The 27,425-nt window shown below is 46.1% G+C and overlaps 1 protein-coding gene across 11 annotated transcripts in view; it reads right to left on the bottom strand.

Annotated features, from left to right (window-relative positions):
- DGKG (diacylglycerol kinase gamma) overlaps positions 1-27,425 on the bottom strand; it is a 215,063-nt gene that overhangs the window by 49,924 nt on the left and 137,714 nt on the right. For 9 of the 11 annotated variants that reach the window (XM_023187581.1, XM_023187584.1, XM_023187580.2 and 6 more), the window contains one exon: positions 15,345-15,435. In XM_023187581.1, the coding sequence (XP_023043349.1) occupies positions 15,345-15,435 (91 nt within the window). Of the gene's footprint in view, positions 1-10,543; positions 11,054-15,344; positions 15,436-27,425 lie in introns of those variants that run through there. The other 2 variants (XR_002725462.1, XM_023187587.1) reach the window with 2 other exon arrangements.

Raw genomic sequence — 27,425 nt, 5'->3', positions numbered from 1 at the left:
TGGTACGATCTCGGCTCACTGTAACCTCCACCTCCCAAGTTCAAGTGATTCTTCTGTCTCAGACTCCCAAGTAGCTAGGACTACAGGCACCCATCACCACACCCAGCTAATTTTTTGTGTTTTTAGTAGAGACAGGGTTTCATCATGTTGGTCAGGCTGGTTTTGAACTCCTGACCACAGGTGATCCACCTGCCTTGGCATCCCAAAGTGTTGGGATTACAGGCGTGAACCACCACACCTAGCCTCTCTTTTTCTCTTCTCTGCATCTGTACTCTCATGAAATCAAAGACCTGAAGGGCTTGAAAAGTCACCCAGTCCAAATACTTCACTTTATAGATGAGAAAACTGAGGCTAAAGACGTTTAGGGGATGGCCCAGTGTTACTTAGCTAATTAGAGTGAGCTGATCCAGAATTAGACCTGTGATTGTTTGGACTGACAACCAAGAAGCCATGAGTGACTTTATAAAGAGGAATTTTGGCTATTGGATGAGGGCTGAAGCATGGAGTCTTAGAATGGGAAAGCAACATGGGACATTAGAGACCATTCCTAATTACCAAAATGAGAACAGTGAGGCCTAAAGTTGTAAGTTGACCTTCTCAGATGACACAGCTCTCTCCTGGGAGAGATAAGGGCTTAACCAGGGACTCTGGGGTGAGTCAGGTGGTGGTAGTGAGGGAACAGAGTCAGAGTCTGTGTGGTTTGGTGGCACACGGGCTGGAGAGGGAAGATGGGATCTAAAAGGATATGTGATTGAGGAAAAGGTTTTTTTGTGGACGTTTGAGGCAGAGAAGATACTCAATACATCTTGTTGGATGAATGAATGAGAAGAGGAAGTTGGGATGCCTAGGATGGGAAGTAGATGGAGTGGAAGAGAAGATGCTGAACAGAGTGCTGGGACATTGATCTGGGGATGATACCAGGGTCCTTCCTTTCTCAGTGAGTGAGAGAGTTGGCCAGGGGGTAGGTCTTTTGAAGATGGAAGTAGTAAATGCTGGGCCATGTCCAGGGAAAATAGTACCTCAGTTATAGTCAGAAGGCAGAGGGAGGGCTGAGGAAGAGGTGGGCAGTATTCTGACACACTTGAATAGGGGTTCTGGTGGGCTGAGAGGGGCATGGGCAGGAGGTGATGTGGCCTCCATATCCTTGATGCCTGGGCTCCATATCAGAGCCCTAGATACACTAAAAGGCAGAGGGTAGCTGACCTAGACCTGAGTGAAATCCCCCACCACCCCAAACAGTGCCTCTTTTTTGAGGGAACAGGACACTGGCAGGCAATAGGGAAAGAGAAAGCACCAATAAGCCACCCTGTGCACCTGTGCAGCCCCCGGGGGTCCTGTGGGACCTAGGTAAGAACGAGGCAATGGTGCTCATTTACAGCGAGAGCATTTCTGCTACCATAGGAGGGGAGCAGGCTCTCTCTGTGAATTAGCTTGGCAGGTTGGAATGTAAGTCAGACTATGGGGAAGGCTGGATGCCATAGGGTCTCCTTTGGTTTGGATACAGGAGAGTAGCTGAGGGAGAGGGTTAGCTGAGTCTTAGTAAATGTCAGTTGTAGTAGCCTGAATTCTGCATAGAGGCCACAGAGTTGGGGACTACTTACCTTTTTTTCTGCTGTACACACTGCCTAAATTGTCCATCAGCTCTTTTATGCCTGTTAAAAACCCTTCCAGCTCAAAAGCCTTCTCCTTGTGAGGTTCTCCCCAGTGCTCTTGCTAGAAATGAATCTTCCTCTTCTCTGAATTTTCACTGCCTTGTTTTCTCCTCTTATATGGAATGTATATTCTGCCATGCATTTTGCATATTTGTCTGTCCCCAAAAGACTTCAAACTCATGGAAGGTGGGGACCATATCTGACAGCTCTGTGTTCTTCATAGTACCTGGCATGTCTTACCCATATCAGGTGTCCAATATAACCATTTGTGAATTGAAAGAAATAATGTGTGCAAAAATCCTAAAATGGAAACCCAGGTGTTCTTTGAAGAAACATGATAAGGTTTGCTTCCAGATGAGTTCCCCCAACCTCTCTAGATGAATATGAACAGAAAAAGTGGACCAAATTTCCAGGATAGGGAGAGACATGGAAGGTTAATCCAGGTCTCCATCAAGTAGTCCTCTGATCATAGCTGAAGGAAATCCATACCTGAACACCTTAATAGGCAACAAGAGTAGGTAGGGCACATGAGGCATGTTTTATACGAGAGAGACATTAACAGGCAGAAGAAAGGAGTACTCACTGATCCATCAAGAATGATGAGAACCTACTTATTCTGTGCTAGACTCTAGGGATGGAACAGAAATGGGACACAGTCCCTGTCCTCAAGGTACCAGTGGGTCAATACTAGAGGCAATGGTGTGTTGCTAAATGCTTAACAGCAGACTCCCCTGGAGGAAAAAAAAAAAGCCTTTGTTATTGTGTTCCATGGTGGTGTAAATATTCCTACTATGGCCAAGTTGGGAAGAGATACACCAGCAAGCAAGCTTGCTCTAGCACACCGCTGGCTGGAGGCAATGGGGAAGAAAAGGAAGTAGTTATCTGCATGTCTGCAGGGCCTATGGCCATAATAGAGAAATGTACTGGGAGTGAAAGAAAACAGGGCAAACAACAATATCTGTTTTCCCTAGAGAAAAACTAGAGAGAATGTTTTTATTGTCAATAATCTGATGTGGCTCAGAAGGGAAGAAAAGGTGATGTATTGAGTGGCACTGATGAGTGGTGACAACATTATTGGAAAGACAGTCCAGTATTTTTTTTTTTTTTAAGACAGAGTTTTGCTCTTGTTACCCAGGCTGGAGTGCAATGGCGCGATCTCAGCTCAGTGCAACCTCTGCCTCCTGGATTCAAGGTATTCTCCTGCCTCAGCGTCCTGAGTAGCTGGGACTACAGGCGCATGCCACCATGCCCAGCTAATTTTTGTATTTTTTTTTTTTTTTTTAGTAGAGACAGAGTTTCATCATGTTGGCCAGGATGATCTCAATCTCTTGACCTCGTGATCCACCCGCCTCAGCCTCTCAAAGTGCTGGGATTATAGGCGTGAGCCACCTCGCCCGGCTTTTAAGACAGTCCAGTATTATCCACATACACAAACTGGCCTGGTCTATAGCAACTCTTACAGAACAGTAGCTTCTTCTGCATTCAGAGATGCTGGTTTATATCATTTTAGGAGCTGATGTCTATTGTGGGCAGTTAGATAATGATATTAATCCACACATATGTTATATATTATTAATATATATCATTTATTGAGTAACTATTATGAACCAGCACTTTATATATTTTATGTCTAATCTTTACAACCCTACAATGTCAGTATTTGTATTCCTTTTTTTTTTTTGAGACAGAGTCTTGCTCTGTAGCACAGGCTGGAGTACAGTGGCATGATCTCACCTCACTGCAACCTGCACCTCCTGGGTTCAAGTGATTCTCCTGCCTCAGCCTCCTGAGTAGCTGTGATTACAGTTGCACACTACTGCATCCGGCTAATTTTTGTATTCTTAGTAGGGATGGGGTTTCACCATTTTGGCTAGGCTGGTCTTGAACTCCTGACCTCAGGCAATCTGCCTGCCTCACCCTCCCACAGTGCTGGAATTACAGGCATGCGCCACTGCGCCCGGCCTTGTATTCCCATTTTTACAGATGAGGAAACATTGACTCAGTAACACTAAGGAAGGAATGTCTTTCTAAATTTGTCAAGGCTCATGATAGTCCTCATGAACCTGCAGGTTTCCTGCATGAGATGCAAGTGACGAGATCAAGAAGTCAGCCCAACTTACAGAGTGCACGCACCTGATGCCTCTTACTCTTGTGCTTTGTTACCTATGAGATCACATTTAGAGTATCACAGAACAGGAATTTGATTTTTCATTTTAAGGCGGACCCTGAAAAACATGGAGTATATCAAGAGAAGAGTGGTCCAGGATATTTATGGGTCTATAAATCAAGTCATCTAAGGAACTGAGGCTGTTTAGCTCAGTGAAGATGAAGAGGAGACACCATGAAGATACATCTCCAGCCCTATGAAAGGCAGTCACATGGAGGAGTGCAGAGGATGCTGTGTGTGCCCCTAGAGGGTGAAAATGGGCCCAGTGGATGGTGAATTCAGTCATGCACTCCGTAAACACTTATTGTGCGCCTATTTTGTTCCAAGTGTTGTGCTAAGTGCTGTCTAGGGAAGAAGATGACAAGGAATGGGACACACAATCCTTGTTCAACATCAGGAAGAACTTTCTGAAAATCAGAGCTGTCCAGTAGCGCAGCAGGCTTCTTGAAAAGTAGTGAGCTTCCTATCTTTGGAGTATTCAGGAGGGGGCTGGGTGCCCACTTATCAGAATGTGCTAGGATGAGTCTTTTGTGGAGTGGTAAGTGGAACTAAATCCCCTTCCAGTTCCAAAATTCCATATCCACATCGAGCTTTGTTTTGGCAGACTAGTGTGCGCTGTGCTGAAAGAGTGCCATCCTGACCCCCACTTCCACCCAGCCTTATCCGCCCTGCTGTGTGCTGGGAGCTCTCTGACAGTGAGCCGAGGTGGGCCAGTTAGACTGGAAAGTGGCTGCATCTGTGACAGGGATGATGGAGTTCTGGTGGGTTTGTGTGGGCTCAAGGAATGTGGCATTGAAGCCATGTACACACAACCTGCTTAAGAACATCCCATGGGCAGAAAATGTTTTCTTCCTCTTTAGCCCTCCTCTGTTGCCGTGCCAGGCGGGCACAATGGTGCCTTTGAGAGGGGCAGCTGGAAGGGGGTGTTGGCAGGCAGACTGGAAGTAGAATATTGCAGCTGGGGGTGGGGGTGCCCAAATCCATTTCCAGGAGTGAGCCGGCACTGGGTGCCAGTTTCCAAAACAAAACTGCTGTTTCTCAGAGTTCACAGTGGTGGGTTGCTTCAGAGCTGGACAGAAGGCAAAGCTGTTTCCTATCCGCTGCTCCACCCACCCCAAGTGTTTTTTTTTTTTCAACTGGTGTGTTAAGGGATTCTTGCTCTGGATGTAGATTAATAGGCTTTGCTGTCTGTCTGGGAAGCTAAGGCCAACTTGGAGTGGATGGGGCTTTTTGAGGGATCACACTTTCCTGCAGACAAAGCAGGGCTTGATGGCCTGGGTGCCAGCAGGGATCATGGGCAGGTAGGCTTCTGAGCCACAAGAGAGGGCTCAGAATGGAGATCCTTTCTGCCCTGCAGGGTGATTTCCACCCTACAGCCACCTGGCACCCTCACTGCCACATGGGCTCTGCCCACTCACTGTCTTAACTCTGTTGGGTGGGAAAGAGGTGGGAGAATGTTGGCATTTCCTGTCCTGGTTCACACTTGTCCTGGACCCTCTGCTACTATCAAAGATACCACCAATAGCTTCCTAGAGATGGGTGTGGGAGGCCTTCTCACTCATCGTGCAGTTAGGAGAAGGCCTGAGTGCCAGCCATCTTCCCCTTTGTGTTACAAATGCAGCAAGCTGGGCCCCTTTTCCTGGTAGCTTCCAAGAAAAGGGCGTGACTTGAGGCTGATCAAGTGATCATTTCTAATGTTCACACCAATTGTGGAATTTCCTATACTTGGTTCAATTTTACAATCAACAAATAACTATTGAGGAATTAGTTCATTTTAGGCATTGTGCTAAGTCCAGGGGTATAGAATGAATAAGATAAACTTCAGAAAACTGACTGCTTGATAGATATGCCAAGTCCTGAATGGGAGCCCCTTTATCAACTAAATGGACACATGACTTTTCTAAAAAGCAGGAGGGTAATGCAGAGGTCATCTCCTACTGCAGGTCCTGTGGCATTGTGAAGGGCATATGGGCCGGGGATCACAGATGGAGGCTTGAAACTCATCTGATCTTGGGAATACTTACTTATTTTATGAGATGCAGTTTCCTTGGGTAAATAATGGGAATAATACACAACCATGCAGAGCTGTTATAAAGATGAAATAAGACAGAGCTTGCCATGTGGTAAGTACTCGGTAAGTTGCTGCGATGGTTATTCATTTGTTTATCCTAAAGGGCTTGAGATATAACATGTGTGTGTGCACAGTGGTATTTATCCAATCCCTTGTAGATTCTATGACCTTCTTTAAAGATTCAATTCTTCTACCTTCTTAATTCCTCTTCTAGTGAAGACTAAGATTAGTCAGTTTAGGACCTCACAGGATAAGTTAGAAAAACAGACACATCCACTATAGCCAACAAGACATATTTGTATATAATATTCTGTTTAATAACCTGTGATTGTAGAGGAAGAAAAGGATTGTAATGTTTCTCTTCCCTGAGGTTCCCAAATCTCCCGGGTGTGGTGATGAAGATCATGAATTCCTCTGAATATTCTAAAAAGTCTAGGTCATTTCCCACTGACGGGGCCTCAGAGTATATTATTACTTAAAAGATGCATTTATTTGGTAGACATTGCTTGGGGAAAGTTAATTCTTTTAGTAAGGGGCCTTGGTGGTAGAAGACTTATGCTTCCTGGGGCTGGGACAGAGGTTGGCTGAGACAGTCTTCCAGAAAAAAATGTATTGTGGGAGCACATTCTGACCCAGCATGCTGAATCACATGACTCCCAACTTTGGTCTCCTGAGACTTTCTTGGGCCCCATCTATTAAACATGCTGCATATCCCCCAACAATTACTTTGGGAAAATGTAGGCATAAAACATAATCTTTAAAAGTTATTCCCAAGTCCATAGAAGACACAAAGTAGATAGAGCCAGGAGTCTGAAGACAAAAGAAAATCAAAGCAATTCACAAAGAACAAAAGAAATGGAAAAGAACAGGAAAATAAAAGCATATGAATGAATAGAGGCTTGAAGTGAAGTGCAGGGTGCGCATTAGTAAGAAATAAAAAAAGAGGGTCATTTAAGAAAGAGAAAAAGTTTTATGTGCCAGAAACTGCAAGCAAACAATGGAATTCTGTAAGAGAAAGTTGACAGAAACAGTTTTTCCTTGGTAAGCTGAACGATTCTAAGCATCGGTGAAGGAAACTTGTAGTCGGTGCGTGATTGAAAGACAGAGATGGGGATGATGGAGCTGCATTTAAAAATGAATAAAGATGTAATAAACCAAAGAATCATAGAGCTCCTCAAGAGGCCTGATGTTAAAGAAACAAGGGTTAATGTTAAGACTGAAATGAGGCCAGTGTTGTAACAGTGCTGATTCCTGGTTGGTGGGATTGGGGGTTATTTTCTTTTTGCTCCTCTATCTTTTAAAATTTTCTGCCATGAATTTGGATTACGTTTGTAATCAGGAAAAGAGGTTAGCACACATATTAGGAGTAGCAGAAAGAAACCAATTAGGAGGAAGCAGAAAGAAACCAAGTGGTGAGAACTGGTGAATGGGCAAGAAGAAGCAACCAGAAGTGGCAGGAGCTGCCTTGGATGGTCTCACAGTGAAGGTGGTACTGGAATGAGGGAGCTGCTGGACTGGATTGAGGAAGGGAATAAACTAGAAGGAGGAGCTCTCTCAGGACCATTCTAGCCTTACTTTTGACTTCAGGGTTTGCTATGTAATCAGGTTGGCCCTCTTATTTTCCACGAACTCAAAATCCCTTCTAATGCTCTTCTCAACTTTCCCTTCCCCATGCATGTTGCCATTTCTGCCACTGTGGCTGCATGGACGGGCTGCCCATCAGTCAACTCCCACCTTCCTTACTCCAGCGAAAGGCTCTACCTCTGGTAGCTGAGAAGAAGGTTCAGATCATATCAGGAGAGACCAAGACTTGAAGACCTCTTTCCCTCTAGTTTAAGAGTATGCAGCACTGCAGGTGGATGCTAAGACAGAGTAGAGAATGCCCACAGCTGGAGCTTATGAGCTGTGAGTTCTCTTCTGCACACACTGGTTTGGGTGAACTTAGTCAAGGTACTTAACCTGTGAAGTCCTTGATGTCTCTCTTTTAAAAATAATGGCACTGGCCACGTGCGGTGGCTCATGCCTATAATCCCAGCACTTTGGAAGGCCGAGGCAGCTGGATCACTTAAGGTCAGGAGTTTGAGATCAGCCTGGCCAACATGGCGAAACCCCATCTCTACAAATACAAACATTAGCCAGGCGTTGTGCTGTGTGCCTGTAATCCCAGCTACTCAGGAGGCTGAGGTAGGAGAGTCACTTGAACCTGGGAGGCAGAGGTTGCAGTGAGCTGAGATCGCGCCACCGCACTCCATCCTGGGTGACAGAGCAGACTAGTGTGCTTATTAAAAATTTAAAAATTTAACCATTTTAAAGTGTCAGTGGCATTTAGTACATTCACTTACACTGCCTTTTTAAAGTGTTAGAATAACATAGTCATTTGGGTTGGTTCCATTTTGCCGTAATAAAAAAATGTTGCATTGCACCTCCATGCTCATGTGTGAGAAACTCTCTAGATCAATGTCGAGAAGAACTTGCTGGGTCATATAGGCTATAAATGCATTTTTGGCTTGGTGTGTATTGACGAACCGCCCTCCAAAGTGGCTTACCACTGATGTTTCCACCAGCAGGGTCTAAGAGTTCCCATTTCTGCTCCTCCTCACAGATAGTGGCTGGGTTTTATGCAACACCATAGAGCAGTTAAAAGTGACCAACCAGGCTGGGTGCAGTGGCTCATGCATGTAATCCCAGGACTTTCAGAGGCCAAAGTGGGCTGATCACTTGAGGTCAGAAGTTCAAGACCAGCCTGGCCAACTTGGCGAAACCCCGTCTCTACTAAAAATACAAAAATTAACTGGGCATGGTGGTGGGCGCCTGTAATTCCAGCTACTTGGGACACTGAGGCAGGAGAATCACTTGAATCCAGAAGGCGAAGGTTGCAGTGAGCCGAGATTGTGACATTGCACTTCAACCTGGGCAACAAGAGTGAAACTCCTCAAAAAAAAAAAAAAAAAAAAAAAAAGAGTGACCAACCTGCCCTATCAGCACTAACGTGGAGTGATCTCAAGAACATAAAGGTGAGTGAAAAGGTAAGTTTGGAGAATGAAGAGACTGGGGGCTTCAGCTTTATCTGTAGTATTTTATTTGTTCTGTTGAAAAATAGTTGAAGGGGCTGGGTGCGGTGGCTCATGCCTGTAATCCCAGCACTTTGGGAGGCCGAGGTGGGTGGGTCACCTGAGGTTAGGAGTTCAAGACCAGACTGGCAAACATGGTAAAGCCCTGTGTCTACTAAAAATACAAAAATTAACTGGGTGTGGTGGCAGGCACCTATAATCCCAGCTACTCAGGAGACTGAGGCAGGAGGATCACTTGAACCCAGGAGGAAAGGGTTTCAGTGAGCTAAGATCACGCCACTGCACTCCAGCCTGGGTGACAGTGTGAGCTCCATCTCAAAAAACAAAACAAAACAAAACAACAACCACAACAACAAAAAAAGGAAAAATAGTTGAAGGAAATAAGACAAAATAATGACAATATCAATTCTGAGTGAGGGGGAGTTGGGAGTATTTGATATACTACTCTCAAGACTTTTCTGTATTTTAAAAAATCCTCAATTAAAAGGAGCAATTGATGTGCAGAGATGCCCAAAATATACTGGATAACCAGAATTTTTTTTTTTTTTTTTTTTTTTTTTTTTTTTTTTTTTTGAGCAGCTTCCAGATTTGGACTTACTTCCCCTCCATCAAAGTTTATATTAGTTCATATTAATGGAGCTGGCGGGCCTTCCCTTGTGAATATTGTTTTAAAGATTGGATTAAATATCAAGGAATTGGACCAGGCACAGTGGCTCATGCCTGTAATCCCAGCACTTTGGGACACTGAGGCAGGTGGATTACAAGGTCAGGAGATTGAAACCATCCTGGTCAACATGGTGAAATCCCGTCTCTACTAAAAATGCAAAAATTAGCCGGGCGTGGTGGTGCACGCCTGTAGTCCTAGCTACTTGGTAGGCTGAGGGAGGAGAATCACTTAAACCTGGGAGGCGGAGGTTGCAGTGAGCCAAGATCACACCACTGCACTCCAGCCTGGTGACAGAGCAAGACTCTGTCCAAAAAAAAAAAAAAAAAAGGAATTTTGGAAGTTCTTATTTTTAGCCAGTAAAATGAAACATCTCCAAAAAATGTAAAATAAGTGCTCGAGTTGAAGCCTGTCTGGTTTGCTCTACCGAACTATGATCCCATCCAGAAAGCTCTGTAAAGTTATTCTGGGCCTGGGGTAGGGGAGGTGACTCACTGTGTGCCTTCCTCACCCCACCCCCCACCTGCTTAATCAGGTGAAATCAGGTTAGAATGAATATTAAGAGCCTCTGGAGGGGAAGAGATGTCAGAGAGGAGCACCCTGAGAGACTGCCTTAGACCAGGGCTGGTGAGGGTGCGGTGCGGGTGACATGCTGGCTTCTTTTTTGTTTTTTTTGAGACAGAGTTTTGCTTTTGTCACCCAGGCCGGAATGCAACGGCACGGTCTCAGCTCACAGCAACCTCTGCCTCCCGGGTTCAAGAGATTCTCCTACCTCAGTCCCCCGAGTAGCTGGGATTACAGGCATGTGCCCCCACACCCGGCTAATTTTGTGTTTTTAGTAGAGAAGAGGTTTCACCATGTTGGCCAGGCTGGTCTCGAACTCCTGACCTCAGGTGATCTACCCACCTCAGTCTCCCAGAGTGCTGGGATTACAGGCATAAGCCACCGCACCCGGCAGACAGGCCAGCTTCTTAATTAGAGCCCACAACGATTTATGGAGCACCCGGTTTCCAGGTACAGCACTCACGTTCACAGACCTTCCTTTGTGGTCTATAGAAGCAGCATCTAGGGTGAACGTTTGCAAGTTTTTTTTTATGCTCCCGTTTTGACAAATGGAAAGAATTAATTCCTGCTTTTAACGTCCTCTGAAATGTTAAAATAAAGACTGTGAATGGTAAGGAGATTGGATATGCCCAAACCTGGTTAAGAGTCTTTGCTCTAGACTGAGCCTCTCAAGTGCCAGGACTGCCCAAAACTCTCAGGTGTCTGGCAAATCTGGATTTGAAGCCTGACCTGATCACTTGTAGGTTATGGACCTCAGGTGAGCTTCTTACCTTCTCTCAGCCTCTGTCCCCCTTCTCTGGAAAGGTGATTATGACACCTGCCACTTAGGGCTGCTTTGCAGATTCCGTGAGGCACTTAGCACCACTGCCAGTTACATAAAAAAACAAAAACAAAAAGCCCTGAAAACTTTAATCCTAATCATGGCCTTAGGAGGTAGACTAACCCCTATGCCCCCCATTTTATAGATGAGAATACTGAGGCTCAGATATACAGTTCAATAAGTTGCTTAACCTAAGCACAGACCAGGGCTCACTGCCAGGCCTTGTGACTCCAAGTCAGGGCCCTGGCCAAGTGTCTGCAGGTGAGCAGGAGATTTAGAGTCACCTTCTCCCCTATCTGAGTCACAAGGCCCTAAAAAACAGGGTCGGGGTGATTTGACTCACGTGGCTCTGCAGGATGTTTTGGATCTAGTTTCCTTAGCACTAGTTAAGCAAGTGCCATATTGAACAGCTTTTGTGTGTTCTGTGGACTCCCTTCAGTTTCTCTCTTGTCCAGTTGGCCCAGTTGCCCACCAGCTTTGTTTCAGAGATGAGACCAAGTCTCTTATTCCTTCTCAAACAGCCACTAGCCTCAGAGAAGTCACCTGCATATCACATGAATGGCTTTCTTTTCTTTTCTTTTTCTTTCTTTTTTTTTTTGAGACGGAGTCTCGCTCTGTCCCCCAGGCTGCAGTGCAGTGGCACAATCTCAGCTCACTGCAACTTCTGCCTCTGAGGCTCAAGCCATCCTTCTGCCTCAGCCTCCCAAGTAGCTGGTATTACAGGCCTGTACCACCACACCCGGCTAATTTTTGTAGTTTTAGTAGAAACAGGGTTTCACCATGTTGGCCAGGCTGGCCTCAAACTCCTAACCTCAGGTGATCCGCCCACCTTGGCTTCTCAACGTGCTGGGATCACAGGTGTGAGACACCACGCTTCGCCACGTGAATGGCTTTTAATGGAGACCTTCCCTGCAGTCTTTCATTTGAGCTTTAAGTTTCACCATCCAACTTTAAAAAAAAAAAAAAAAAAGAAAAAGGAAAAAAAAGGAAGAACCGAAATAGACTTCACTGTCTGTTCCCCTAAGTTCCTTACAGTTGTGCCCTTCCTGTAATCGCTGAACCCATCAGCCTCAGTTCCCTCATCCGTAAAGTGAGGACATTAATATTGGCCCTGCCTGTTTTGTGCATCAAAATAAATGAGACGCTGTGTGGGAAGACCTTTTGCAAACTTTAAGGCAGTTTTCCTCCTCTCTGACTCTCTCTCCTATGATGCAGCCTGAATCTATTCCTTCCTCAAATGAGAAATAGGACTGAGTCTTCTGTTCTTTGCAAAGCATTTCTCAGCACACCTGCCCAGCTGCATGAGCTGAGAGGAAATCAGCATATTAAGGAGGAAGAAACAGTGCCTCCTGCTGAAGACTTTACCGCTTCTAGCACCTGTTAGGTAAATCTCTATTTATTGGGTTCCAAGCTAAATTCACTCTAAAAGACCTGGAATCTTCTCTCTTATCAGTTTTCAGCAATGAAGTTTTGGTTGAGAAACTGAATGCACCTGAGCCTCATTTTTAAAATGTGACAATACTTGCCTCGCTGTGTGGTCATAGCGTATTAGGACATGTTATGGTTGGCAGTCAAAGCACGTGACTTTTTGTTGTCCCACTGGACTTTTCTCTCCCTTCGGTTTACCCTATTTTTTTTTTTTTTTTTTTTTTTATTTAAGGCGGTGTCTTGCTCTGTCTTGCCCAGGCTGGAGTACAGTGGCATGATCTCGGCTCACTGTAGCCTCTGCCTCCTGGGTTCAAGGGATTCTCCTGTCTCAGCATCCGGAGGAGCTGGGACTACAGGCACCCACCACCGTACCTGGCTAATTTTTGTACTTTTAGTAGAAACAGTGTTTTACCATGTTGGCCAGGCTGGTCTCGAACTCCTGACCTCTGGTGATCCACCTGCCTCGGCCTCCCAAAGTGCTGGGGATTACAAGTGTGAGCCACTGCACCCGGCCCAGTTTACCCTTCTAAATCTCTGTGCCTCAGCTTGCTTCTCCATAAAATGGGGATAATAATCTCTGGACTACTTAGTTCACAGGGTTGGTTGTGTGACTTTGAAATAAAGGCTGTGGTGGGGAACTGAAGATGGTGAAACGTAGTAGCAATGCCTCAGTGAGGTTATTAGATGGCCTTGGCCTGGTGGGTCATGTGCTGGTTCTCAAAAGCCTGGCCTGTTGTCTGCGGCAACCACGTTTAGAAGGTCCCTTAGTGTAGCTGCTCTTACCAGCTTCTCCTGAGGCCCCTGACACTCTCTCATCTCCCTGCAAGGCTCTGCAGTCTCCTTACACCTGTTAACCCCATGCCTCACCCCTGTCTGTCTCTCTCAGTCCCCCTCTGGATCACAAGGCACAGGACCATCCACCACTATTCTCTGGATGCAGAAATGGTGCCTGCCCCAATCCTGAGGGCTATCAGAAGCTGCCCATCACATGACATGCTCAGCCCCACTCCCCCAGCTAACCCTCATGAATAAATACTAAAAAGACTCATTATGGAGAGATAAGGAAAACAGGAAGTGCTTCTGAAAGCTCCCAACAACAGCCCCCTCCAGACCAGTGAACAACCCCACCCCCTCCAGAGGCCACCAGTGTCTTTAGCAACGAGGCCCCCTCTGCAGTTGAGGAAGAGCCTCTGTCTTTCAAACCCAGAGGGGACTGTGGGGCCTGGAGCCGGGAGGGCAGGCCAGAGGCAGGGGAGCTAAGTTGCTGTATTCTGGGCACAATTTCAAGGCCAGCTGCAGGGAGAACAAGCAGTCGCTGTGCGCCTGCAGCTGGCTGTGGTTAGGCCTGGGCTGTCCCTCACTTGTGGTATATTTAAAGAGACCCCACCAGACTGCCGTGCCAAGGGGAAAAAATGCACACATAACCCTGTTAGCCACACTCGGTTCCCCTGCCAAGGCCTCTCCTCCTTCCTCAGCTCCCAGCACTGCGTTCACACATCAAGAAAGGAGGACCGTCTTCTCGGACTCTCTGTGTACCACCTGGGGACACACACCCTGGCGCCTGGCCTCTCTGCCCTCTTACCAAGGTGGCCAAAAGTTCAGGGGATTAGCCAGATCGGCGCCTCCCACCCTGGCGTTGGTAACCCAGCAACCGAAGGGGAAAGGCAGGCAGATGAGTCAAAGGCAGCCGCACAGAACCTCTGGCTTCGTGTTTTGTTTGTGAAAACTCCCTGTGAGTGAGGAGCACACAGGCCCTTCCGGCAGGGAGGGGCAGGGCTTTCCTACACTGCTCCAGGCCACATGCGCCTCCTCCAAGGCAGGCCCAGGCCCCATGGATTGCAGTACAGGTTTAGAGGCCAAGCTGGTGGGCCAAGAGGCGCCTACCCTGGCTGAACTCTCTGGCTGCCTCTTCCACTTGTTTTCCTCAAGTGAAAACAAGACTACAGGACAGGCCTAAATCTCACGGGAAGGTAGGCCTGGTAGCAAGAACTCTGGACAAGAGAACCAATGGGCATAAAGTCCCACGTAGCAGGTGTGCATAGAAGTTTGGACTTTCAGGTGGCCAGAGACCAAAGAGCTATCCATAGCAATCAATGAGATGGCTTCCGGAGCGAAGCCCAGCCAATGTGGGGTGAGAGGGTGGGAAGTGGGCAGCTTATCAACCAGGGGAGGGGAGCCAGCAGGCAGACTGTCTGAGGCAGGCCCCTACAAGTGCCGGAAGAGTTAGTGAAACACAAGTGCACCAACAGGATTGGCTACATAATTGGTGGGGCCTAGTTCAAAATGAAAATGCCAGGTTCTTTGTTAGAAAATTATCAAGGATTGCAAGAGAGTGACAGAATAGCATGAAACCAAGGGCCCTTCTAAGCACAGGGACATTTTGTGACCACAAAGGTTGCATACGCACAAAACTGACCCTGGGTAACTGTGAGTCAGCTCCTTGAAGCAGATGTGAAAATCAAGGCAGGTCAGCTGGGGGATGTCTGGCTGTAGCTCCTATACTCCCCACCCCTGCTGCCCTGTAACACCAGTTCTCAGACTTTTACCAGGCTTGGGACATTGTCTCTCCAATAGCAGCCCCTCTCCCTGTGCTGACGGCAATGGAGGCTTTACCTCTCAGAAAAGAGGCAATTGCAAGGCCATGGAAGGAGGGCTGAGGGCTGGAATGAAGTGTGGCTCAGGGGTCTTGGGGCCTCTGAGTTCCACAGCCCCCCAGGGATTCTCCAGACAGGTCATTGGAGCCTTCTGAGTGAGGGTATGGAGGTGTTTTGGAACAGGATGGAGAAACAACACAGACTACGCTCTGGGTCACCTCTTAAGGTCCCGAGAGGATACATCCTGTGCATGTGTGACCATCCAGGAGCGGAACCAAGATCCAGGAAGCCTTCTCCCCACTTGGGAACTTACCTCCAACTCAATGTGGTCATGCAGTTTCTTGCAGGTCGCTGCAAAAGTCTCCGAGGTACCAAATTCAAAGTACCACAGCTTGTTCTTCATCCTGGACCACAAAGCAGAGAGATGCCTCAATATTCCATATTTGAAATGGTCATGTAAAATAGCTACGTTCTTTGGATTGGGAGATCCGAGCCTTCAGCAATTTCCCCAATCTTACATTTTCTGCACTTGTTAATCAGATGATCAAGGAATAGAAATTTTTACCAACTGTTCTTGCTCGGAATTTAGAGAAAATCCACTTATTTGTTAGACATCACGGCAACCCTGAGTGAACTACCAACTGCTCCCCGAGCTTCCTGGTCAGAACAGGAAGAAGGTCTCTGTAGCTGCATTAAGGAAAGAGTTCTATGAGAAGTCAAGCCAGAGGTGGCAAATATTGATACAGTGCTCTGGTCACTGTCCTTTCCATTACTCAGGCAGAACTCTCTTTTGGGTATGTTTGGGGTGTAAAGGGAAGATTCTTCTAAGACTTGAGGGATGTGCAGTCTTAGGACAGAGGAGGGATAGCCCCACACTAACCCAGCTAAAATGCGTGTTGCATTGTCCAGGCTGTGATTGGGGGAAGCAGAGTGGCAAGAGTTAGATACAGATTTGTAGCCAAGTTGGAAAAAAAGAAAGGTTGATTGGTAGCAATAATCCCCCCCTTCCTCAAATGTATTTGCTTAGGCCATGGCAATCCTTCAGTTAAGGGCAAGCCTTGTCATATTTGCTTCATAGTAAGAGTTCACTACTTTGAGCTTTAAAAATTTTCAGCCTTTTCCTTAAGAGAAAAAAAAAAAAATCAATCAATGGGGTTCTCATGTAGCTGGGAGCTTTGCAAAGTCAGATGGTGTGTCCTGACACTTGGTGCTTTGGATCAGATGGTCTCACTAGGAAATGTTTCTGAAGGTATTCCATTCCTTCCACCCCAACTGTTACCCCATTATCAGGGGTTGGCTAAGAGAAGGGACACCTGTCCAGTTTACGAGCTGACAGATTTTGCTAAGGAAGGATTAAACAAAAATCACATTCTTCTTGGCACTCAGAAGAGAGGATGCCACCTTGCATGGTGCTAATCCTTTCTCCTCAGGTTTGCAGACAAAGGGGAAAGGAGCAGTCTTCAGAGGGAAGAGGGCTGTTATTTTTTCCTCATCTTCCTTAGGTTGTAGCAGATGACTCTCCAGAACAGTAGACACAACTCTTTTCTGCAGATTTTCCCAAGAGTCTACCTAGAACTTGAAGATGAGACTGTGTTCTTCCATTGTATGAAGACTTCTGAGATCTAGTTGGTTGGGAAATAGCTTTTCTGACTCTTAGTATGCACGAAAAGAACAAATCAATGATGAAGAGAGTAAGAGTAAGCAAGCTGTGGGAATTATGCCTCATGAACAAAGTTAGAAGAGTTGGGTATACTGTAAGCAGACCAGTGCTTCTCAACCCATGTGCTGTGTGTGGCACAGGCATACCTGGAATGTCAATCTCCTCAGCCTGCAGAGCGGCCAGGTGGGATCTGGGACAGGCTGAGCCCCAATGCCATGGCAAACATTCTCATTTGTATTTCCAGTGTGCCATACGTAGATTTTCATTTTCTGTGCATGCCATAATGATGGGAAATAATTGGGGGAAACATTGTTCTAGATCACTGATTCTCTGTATGCACAGTAATGTGAATGTCTAATCACTTGGGGATTTTATGAAGATGCACATTCTGATTCAGTGGTTTAGGGTTAGGGCCCAAGATTCCTCATTTTCAGTGCTGCTGGTCCAGGGGATACTGTGAGTCATGTGGACCTCGAGAGCCTATGCCTGTGGTTCTCAGACATTGGTATTTACAAGAATTACCTGGGAAATATGATTAAAATGCTGCTTCCAGGACTCCAGTCTATAGAGATTCTATGAGACAGTTGTGGAACAGGGCCCAGGATTGTGCATTTTTATGTGTGTCCAAGTGATCATTATGCAAACGGTCAGTGGACAGGACTGAGAAACATTGCTGTAGATCCCAGTGAAACGAAAACGTGGAAAAGGACAGAACCAGTTAAACCTGAAGGACAGGATTCTCCAGGGAGGACAGAATGAGGGTCAGTGCCTTTCTGCAGTCAATGATGGCAAAAGACTAAGTAACAGGAAAAACACAGATTGTCATAAATACCAAAGCTGAGCATTCCTTTTTGGCAGCAACAGCATCTCTGTAGCCAGGAGACTTACTTGTGATTCCATTTTCAAATATCACTGCTGGCCTGAATCATGACTTTTGAAAGTTATTGCCAGGAGATTTAGAGTTTTAATAAAAGTTTCCGGAAGCCACAGCTATTTTTGCCCAGTAGTAGCTCTTCTGATGAGCTAATAAAGGTTAAGAGGTCATGGTTAGGTCAGCATCGCAGAATAACTGAGAAGATCAAATGGACTACTCATTCACTGCTGGCTGTGTAACCTTTGACAAGTGATTTAAGATTTTTAAGCCTCAGTTTCCTCATCTCTAAAATAGAGATAAGAAAAATATCTGCTTCAAGAGGTAGTTGAAAAGTTAAATGAGATGACAGCAAAGGACTTCACATAGGCTTGCTGTGTAGAAGGCTCATCAAAAATGCCAGCTACTTACTTATTAGCTATTATTATTTCAGTGTCTTGAGCTGGCATATTCGGATAACATAGTGAGGCAAAAATGACAGATAAGGATGTGTAGCTACAGATATTATATATTAATATTTTTCTGGGCAAGAAAAAATGTGATCATATTTATTACATTATGTGCCTTGACTTTTGGTGAAAAAAAATATGCTCCCCATACGTCTAGTTTAATAGATTTTTTCAGAATCATACCACACCCTAATCCTTGACTGGTCACACAATTGGCCAAAGTGATGTTAATTGCTAATATACTTCTGAGAAAGTGCAGTTTGGTGTGAGACGAAGTATTCATCAATTCAACAGACATTCATCGTGCCAGGGACTAGAGAAGGTGTGCTAGGCACAACAAAGAACAAAATAGCATTCCATGCATTGGACATCTGGGAAAGACAGACAGGAAGCAGACCACAGTGTGGTCAGCCAAGAACCAGGCACTGGGGTTCGTAGCAAGAGAGACACCCAGTTCTTAGAAGGATGTAGAAGGCAAACATGGAAGGTGGAGAAAGAGCATTTCAGGCAGACGAAGCTAGGCCATGGGACAGGCAAGAGAGAGAATAGTCTTCCCGGAGGGGACACAGAACTCAAGGTAGGGGTTGGCCAGGTAAGGGTGGAGGCAGACAGGAGCAACGCTGTGAAGGATGGGCATGCCACACTTAGGGGTTTGTGCTTTATCTTAAAATCTGGTGGGGCACGACGGCTCATGCCTGTAATCCCAGTGCTTTGGGAGGCAGAGGCAGGTGGATCACCTGAGGTCAGGAGTTCGAGACCAGCCTGGCCAACATGGTGAAACCCCGTCTCTACTAAAAATGCAAAAATTAGCCAGGTATGGTGGCAGGCACCCGTAAGCCCAGCAGCTTGGGAGGCTGAGGTGGGAGAATTGCTTGAACCTGGGAGACAGAGGCTGCAGTGAGCTGAGAATGCACCACTGCACTCCAGCCTGGGTGATAGAGTGAGACCCCCATCTCAAAAAAAGAAAAATTCTATTGGGAGTCATGGACCGTCCTCAAGTGGTATGGGAGGGGGAGGTGGTGACAGTATTGACCTGATCAGATTTAGGTTTTTAAAAGATCATTCTGTTCCAGTTGTGGAGAAGGGACTGGAAAGGGAGGTACAGACCGGAATTTTGGAAAATAGTTTGGAGGTGGTGTAGAAATCCAGGAGATAGCTGAGAAGGGCCTGAACAAGGGTCATGACAATAGTATTAGAAGAGAAGAGCAGGGGAGAGTCACAAGCGAAAATTTAGGAGTTATTTTAGCTTACGGAACAAAAAGGAGGGGTCACAGTGATGGCCAAGTTTTTGTCTTAGACAGCATGATAGATGGCAGGTGTCATCTCCTAGGAGAGGGACACAGGATATTGATTCTCCTGTGGCAGTCATCTTTGTAACCGGAAGACAACACTTTCGTGTTTGGTTAATCTTTTCATTCATCCATCCATCCATTGAACATTTATGGACCCCTACTATGGGCCAGGTGCTGCATAGAGCTTGGAGATAAGTGATGAATAAGACAAGCAAGACCCCGTCCCCCCCTCCTTTTTTTTTGAGACAGAGTTTCATTCTGCCTCCCAGGCTGGAGTGCAATGGAACAATCTTGACTCACTGCAATCTCTGCCTCCCCAGTTCAAGCGATTCTCATGCCTCAGCCTCCTGAGTAGCTGGGATTACAGGCATGTGCCACCATGCCCGGCTAGTTTTTATATTTTTAGTAGAGACGGGGTTTCATCATGTTGGCCAGGTTGGTCTTGGACTCCTGGACTTATGTGATCTGCCCACCTTGGCTTCCCAAAGTACTGGGATTACAGGCGTGAGCCACCATGCCCGGCTGAGCCTATACGCTTTTAATAGCTTCACCAAGACCTAACATCGAACCTCTGAGCCACGAGGGACGTGGCTTTTAGATATGTTCAAAATGGAAATGCTTCTGTTTCTCCTCTTTCAATGCAGGCGCTTTTTGGCTAGAAGTGAATGCATTCTATTCCCATGGCCCTTTGTTTTGCACTCTGCTAAACATTTTACACACACCATCTCCTTCTCTGAGAACCTACCAGTTCTCAGAAGAAGCTTACTGGTAGGTTACTCTAGGATTTCCTTATTGCTACAAACAAGGACATTCACAGATGGAAGTGAATTCTTCTCTGCCTCATCTTCCTTTTGCTTTATCATCACCAGCACACCACCATCACCACCCGTTTCCAAAGCCTTTAAGAAAAGCCTATAGACCCTGCAATTTGAGCTGGGAGATGCAGTCCCCAGTCTCCCTGACCACCAGAGAGCCTGAGTGCAATGTTCCTTCTTCTGTTTTGAAGATGTCTCCCCAGCTACTTTACTCTTAGCCCTTGTAGGAGGACCATTGCTGCAGAATGTGGCACTGAGTTTTTGTCTGTTTCATCTTCTATTGTACAAGAATATGGCATCTGAGAGCTGAGAGGCTAGGGTTCATGACTGGCTTTGCCACTCACTGGCTGGGCAAGTTATTTAAATTCTTTGAACCTTCACTTCTTCTACAAAATGGGAACATTATTTTCTACTCACAAAGTTGTGAGGCTCATGTGGCAAATGCAAAGTACCAAGCAGGTGTTTAATGCATAGTAAGTGCTCAGTAGCTCTCCTTCCTTGTTGCTAGGAGACACAATCACTGGAAGAAGACGCATTCCCCAAAGGCTGCAGGGGTAAGGGCGGGTCTACTGTGGGGAGTCTATCATAGGTGGCCAATATTTTTTGAAGAAAATAAAACTAACAATGTTTTAATGGCTACTGGAATGCTTTTTCTGCATCTCTCTTCCTAAGTTGTCTTTGGCCCACCATTTTTTCCCCTCTTATAATCACCTTTCAGCTGGAAATGACTAATCCTGAACCAGCTGTTCTGAGGCTGATTTCCCATTCCATGAAACTCCTAGGTTCATTGTCAGGCTCTGAACTACCCAGATGAACCCATTCTTGAGGTAGAAGATCCTCCTGTGTGCTCCAAGGGACTCTCAGCCACATGGAGAAATGGCAAATACAAATAGTGACACCATGGCTCAACTCTATTTTTGGATTTTCTTAATAGCCCCCTGGCTTATAAGAAAATAACATCAATTGCACACTAGCTAGTTGAATCTTTTCATTAGACAGATGAGAGAAAAAATGAGACTAACTAAAAATGTTCTTTTATGTTTGTCAGCAATTTAGGGCTGGAATCCATCATCCTGACAGCTATGAATAGCCTGTTTTCAAGGATGTCCACAGTGAAACCCAGCTAGCTGCTGGCCATTCACTTTACCAGCAGAGGCTACGTACTCAGCTTCCTATACCACCCCGAGCTTCTGGGGACCCTTTCCTGAGAATCAAGGAAGTTTTAAGGTCAACGGGCTTTTGAAGTTGTGAAAACATGAAAACATTTATTTGGGCTTAGAAGTCTACACAGAGAACACTACAGTTATTTCTAGAAATAGAAGCCCTTGAAGTGAAGGTATTCCTCTTTGTGGTTTGGACTTTGATAATCAGGTTCTCGGAGTGACTCATGCCTCACATAGTTACTTAGGCCTTGGGTGTCAGTTAGCATTAGGTTGGGAGGCCTGGTGAAACAGATGCCACCCACAAGATGGTGTTCTGTGTTGCATGCAAGGAGGGCAGAATGATTTAGTGGAGACCGTGCCGCACCAGTGGGCAAAGCTGCCTCCCAGACCCCATTATCAAACACACCAGCACCTGACTTCATGAGAGTCACTCAGCATCCCCAGGCCTCAGATTCCTCATCTTAAAAATGAAGGGCTTGGGGCCAGGCACAGGGGCTCACACCTGTAATCCCAGCACTTTGGGAGGCTGAGGCAGGTGGATCATGAGGTCAGGAGATCGAGACCATCCTGGCCAACATGGTGAAACCCAGTCTCTAGTAAACATACAAAAAATTAGCTGGGTGTGGTGGTGCATGCTTATAATCCTAGCTACTCGGGAAGCTGAGGCAGGAGAATCGCTTGAACCAGGGAGATGGAGGTTGCAGTGAGCCGAGATCGCGCCACTGCACTCCAGCCTGGCGACAGAGCGAGACTCCGTCTGAAAAAAAAAAAAAAATGAAGGACTCGGACCAACTGCTTTCCAAGGTTTCTCCAAGCTCCCCAGACACAACTTGAGATGACACAATTCAGAACAGGATGGGAGGACTCACGTGTTCCACAACTGCTGCCGTGTAGGAGTGTGGGCCCAAGTATTGTCAGAGCGGACATTTTTGAAAGATAATCCAGAAATATATTTTCATGTAAAATCTGATTATTGGAATTGGCAACTAATTCAAGTTTTTAAGAACCTAAGCCAAAAACTACACATTTGGGAAAACTGTAGCTAACCAACAGGACATTTCTGTATATGAATTATAAATTTTCATCAGGTTCATCTCAATTAAAAAACAAAACAAATGGTCTCAATCCCATTTGGGATTTGCTAGGTTATTAGTGGTGTTATTGCTACCACTACTGAAGATAATAGACTAGCACTGGATTACTAAGGTAAATAATAATTTAACAAATCAGGTATAATAGAAATGCAGAACCGTCAAATGCAACAAGAGTTGAATTATAATTGGCTGATAAATATTAGTAATAATATCGACAGTACTTTGCCTGTTAACATTTTACATTACTTGAATCTCGAATACCTTTGGAAGCTTAGTAACTATGTTAACCAAAGTTTACATCAAGAGTTAAAAAAAAAAAAAAAAAAAAAAGCAAAGGCAGGTGGGGTTTGCTCTAAGGCCAGGATGTCAAGTCCTATAAGGGGCCCATGACTGTCACCTCACAGGTGCTGCAGAAGCCATCTGTGTCACCCGCACACCCAGCTGCCTTGGCCCATCAGAGAGTGTGTCACCACATCTAATCCACCCTGCATGCTGTCCCCAGCTCTCACTGCTCATCAGAACAGGCACTCAGTGATCCTCAGGCACGGAGCTGTGGATGGAATCATCTTTTCCAAGAGGGGGCAGTGGCCCCTTTGGTTCAAGGGAAAGTGAACACCCAGCAATCAGGAAGGAGGCTTTATAAATAGCTGTTTTTGTACTCTGAATGTGACTCTTGTGCCTGCTGTTCCTGCCAACAGATTTGTGTTGGCTTGATGTGTTTCAGCTTCAAGGGGCAAGGTATTCCCTGGTTTTTTTTCCATACTTGGGACAAGACTGGTGTTCATGGCACTCAGAAGAATCTTGGGTGGTGAATGATGGGAAGACTGGAGGCCAGAGACCAGAAAGGGTGGGCAGAGAGTTGGAGAACAGGAAAGGGGAGATCTCAAGAAGGGGCTCAGGAAAATAAAAAGACTGAGGAAGGAGGGAGAAACTTGCATAGGAAGTATTTTATTGTATAACTATGGAATCCTCTTAAAAACCTCTAAAGACACTTCTTGAGTCATTTTCATATGTGAGAAATTAACTGTAAAATCACAGATGACATACTGTTTGCACTTAAAAGGTCTTCAGGGTTCAGGGACTTATAGCTGGGGGATCACAGGTTCCAAAGAGTCTTCCAAAGTATGAATGGAGTCCATGAGCTACTGTTAATATTTCTTAATGTAAAATAGTATTTGTGCATTTAATCATAATAAAGACAGCATAGACTAACTAGTGGGTTAAATGATAATTTTTTTTGATGGGCAATGGAATTAAATCAGTTATATCAGTTACTGCTTGGTAACCAGAGACACGGATTGAATGGCAATTGAATCCTGAATAATAAAAATGGGGAAAAAAATGATTACTTAGAACAGCTTTATGGCTGACAAAAGTCTTATTCAATATGGCACCCATGGTGGGAGGCAGTGGGAGAATGAATAAAAATAGTGCACTATTCCATAGTACATGGGTACATGTAAAATTACTACTCTATACCAGGGATGGATGGTGGTTCTCTTCTAAGCTATGGCAGCCTTCTCATGGTACAGCTTAGGAAACCAAGATCAGTTCTTGATGATGCAGCTGGGAGGTACGGAGCTGGAATACAAACCCTGTCTTCCAGCTCATAGTCCTTACTGGTTTACTCTCCCTGGCTCCTGTTGCTATGCCCCAGAGGCACCTGAGAGAAACGGAAAAATCAACCAAAGTCACCAGAGCTAGTGACTGCAAAGCTGTGAGTCATTTTCATTCATGCTTGTGGGCTGGGTTTACTCACATCTACCACATGGGCCACCTGTATGGCTGTAGGATCCCAGCTTGAGGTTGGCTGGGACCCTGACACTCTTTAGCAGAGTCAGTGATCTGGGCCTCCCCATTGGTCTCTAGTCTCCGCTCTTGTCCCAGACTAACAAAGGGCCAAACCCATGAGCCTCGTGTGTAGAGCAGCCTCCATACCCCTTCAAGGGTAATTCTGGGTCCCTAAGAATCTACTGCCTCTGAACAGTGACCCTTCTCTTCCATATGACAGTGTGTTTCTGTGGACCAAGGACACATTCTCCTTTGATAGGATCTCCGAATTCTGTCTGGCACCTGACAGTATCTCCTCCTAAGGGCAGGACTCCAAGCACGAAGACTGCCAAAGTCTGAAATCGGATCCTTTCCCAGTGCAGCACACAAGGACACACGTGTGCACGTGCGGGCACACACACAGGCCGCAACAAGAAGGTTTCTCTGAGACTCATGATCCACTGTTACCAAATGTGCTCGCAGACACTGCCCCTCTGAGGCCAGAGAGTCTCTCCAAAGGCCCAGCAGCCTGACTGGACAACGGCCGGCCATGTGCTGTGAAAGGCACCACTTTGGGGGTGGCCCTCAGGGGAGAATGCTGAGGGAAAGGCAAGGCCAGGACCATGTTGTCAGGGGTTTCCTTTCCTGATGGCCTGGGTCTCCAGGGTATTTGTCCAGTTAGTATCTGTCCTTGCCAAGAGAAAATAGTTCCTTTCCCTCATCCAAAAAGAAAAAGGAAAGAAAGAAAAAACACTCACAGTTTGGCTGCTTCTTAGCAATCCTTTCTCCCTTTGAAGAGTTATTCGGGGAAAGAAAATCCCCTTCAGGCCGATTTGGCGGAGGCTGGAGGGCACGGAATAAGCTTGCTCTTGGCAGTTATCAGAGAGCAAAGTCAAATACTGGGACAAAAAGAAATCCCTGCCTGGAGGGACAGGGAAAAGGCGGACAGGAATGCTCACTGCTGAAGTTCTGTAGTGATTCCTTAGCTGTGCTTTCCAGCATTTACACACCATCAGCCCTGGGAACTGGTATCTGAAGGTGAAGGGGACAGTGAAGACAGGTGGGCGAGGCCTCGTGTTAGAACCTGAGCCTTGAAGGCTTAGAGAAGGTAGCTGCCCTGCTGGAGCTGAGCCTGTCGCTGTGGAAGGCAACTTCCTGGGTCCCGATCAACCAAGTCTAAAATGTGGAACTGTCTGGAGGAGCAGAGGCAAACCCTGGAAGCAGGTCCACACCCTCACAGTACCGTGACTGCCAGGTGGGCTCTGCCGGCCCCCAGCTGTTAGGAGGAATCTCACTTCCCACTTCACAAATGTTGACCGTGGTTTTGACCTGCACTGGCTGCTTTCTGCACCCAAAGGTCCTGCTCTTTTGGTCCTCACATCTACCCCCTGCGGTAGGTACTACGGTGGCTATTTGTAGATGTGTGAGATGGTTGTTCCTTGGCAAACCTACAGCTAGACTGGAATGGGATCACAGAGTCTGAGGGGATGCAGGCTGGCTGCTCCTGTTCTCCCCTCTCGCTCCCCTGCCAGTCTTTCTGAACACGAGGCAGTGCCTGCTTTATGATAGGTCGGGTTACAAAAGTTCCTTGGTTAAGCCAGTTGTTTGTCACTCTGAGCACATTTCCCCATAGAAACAATGTTATGTTGAGGTTGGGTTCCCAGGCTAACCCACAAGAGTCAATTAACCCATTAGATACCCAAAATACAATGTCTCGTTTTGGAGAGAGCTTACTGGAGCTGAAGGAGCTGTGGTGAGAAGGCAGAAAGGCCTGGGTTCAAGCCACAGTTCAGTCATTTACTTGCCATGTGCCCTTGGGCAAATCATTTAGTCTGTCTCTTTATTTCTATATTTTTGAATTGACACAATATGACCTACCTTGCAGGGGTTGCTGGGAATATTAATTAAGAATACACACACATGGTTGGCATGGTGGCTCAAGCCTGTAATCCCAGCACTTTGGGAGAGCGAGGCGGGTGGATCACTTGAGGTCAGGAGACATATGACACCCTCTCTTTACTAAAAATGCAAAAATTAGGTCGAGCATGGTGGCTCCTGCCTATAATCCCAGCACTTTAGGAGGCCGAGGCGGGTGGATCATGAGGTCTAGGAGTTTGAGACCAGCTTGGCCAATACGGTGACTCCCCACCTCTACTAAAAATACAAAAATTAGCCAGGCATGGTGGCGGGCACCTGTAATCTGAGCTACTTGGAAGGCTGAGGCAGGAGAATCGCTTGAACCTGGGAGGCAGAGGTTGCAGTGAGCCAAGATCGTGCCACTGCACTCCTACCTGGGCGACAGAGTGAGACTCTGTCTCAGGAAAACAAACAAATAAACAAACAACAACAACAACAAACCACAAAAGAATACACACACATGTATGTCTCATGATACACACTCCAATAAAGGCACAGTAGAACTCCAATACTGTATATAAAACTGGTTTTGTGGCTTCATGATTCTGAGTTCCAACTGAAAGTACAGGGAACACATCTTTTCTGCTGAATTTGGATTGGAGATCTTTGCTTTCCTCAACTTCCTGGGAAAGAAACCTGGAGACTCTTCTACCCTACATCCCTGGCGGTGACCCTGAAGTCTGGGCTGGAGTTCTACTTAGGAAGGGAATGGAGATGCCAGAGGGAGACTGTGAAGTAGCAAAAGTGGAAAGGGTAGCAGACAGCACACACTGAAGTATGTGTCCTGTGTCTTTCTTCTGCGACCATAAAACTCCAGGGTGGTCTGTTTATTTCCGCCTATGTTTCCTGTGCCTTCCACACCGTCGGCCCGTTAGAGGCATCTTGTCTAGATTTAAGTCCACAGTAAGTCATTCCCTCATTGTTTCCCTTACCTTTCCCATCATGGAATTGCTAGCAAGGCAAGTCAAAAATGCACTTGATAGGGCAGATGCCTGGATAAATACCCCCCTTCTCTTCCCTATTCCATCTTCTTCCTGTGCCAGTTTAAAAAATCTTAAATAGGAAAGCATGAGCCAGAGCCTCGCTCTGCCTGAGAAGACTGTGGTAGACCCTGCCAGCAAAATCCTTTCTATTTCATCCTTTTGAAAATCTCATCCATATGCTCTCTACTTTGCTTCCACTCTGACGTTTGTGACTTCTTATTCTTATGTATACATCCTTGCCACCCATTTCAGAGACTGCAATTTATGTGAACTTGTCATCCTCACTTGGCCTGATGGTGCTGCTGTGCGTCTTGCCCCACCATGTCTCTGTCTGTAATCTCTAAGGTCGTGCTCCTCTCCCCTAAGGAACACGACTAATT

Source organism: Piliocolobus tephrosceles, chromosome 2 (assembly GCF_002776525.5).
Source record: "Piliocolobus tephrosceles isolate RC106 chromosome 2, ASM277652v3, whole genome shotgun sequence".
In the NCBI taxonomy this organism is placed as follows: domain Eukaryota; kingdom Metazoa; phylum Chordata; class Mammalia; order Primates; family Cercopithecidae; genus Piliocolobus; species Piliocolobus tephrosceles.
The sequence above is the reverse complement of the archived record's forward strand: the minus strand, read 5'-3'. Positions and strand labels throughout refer to the sequence as shown.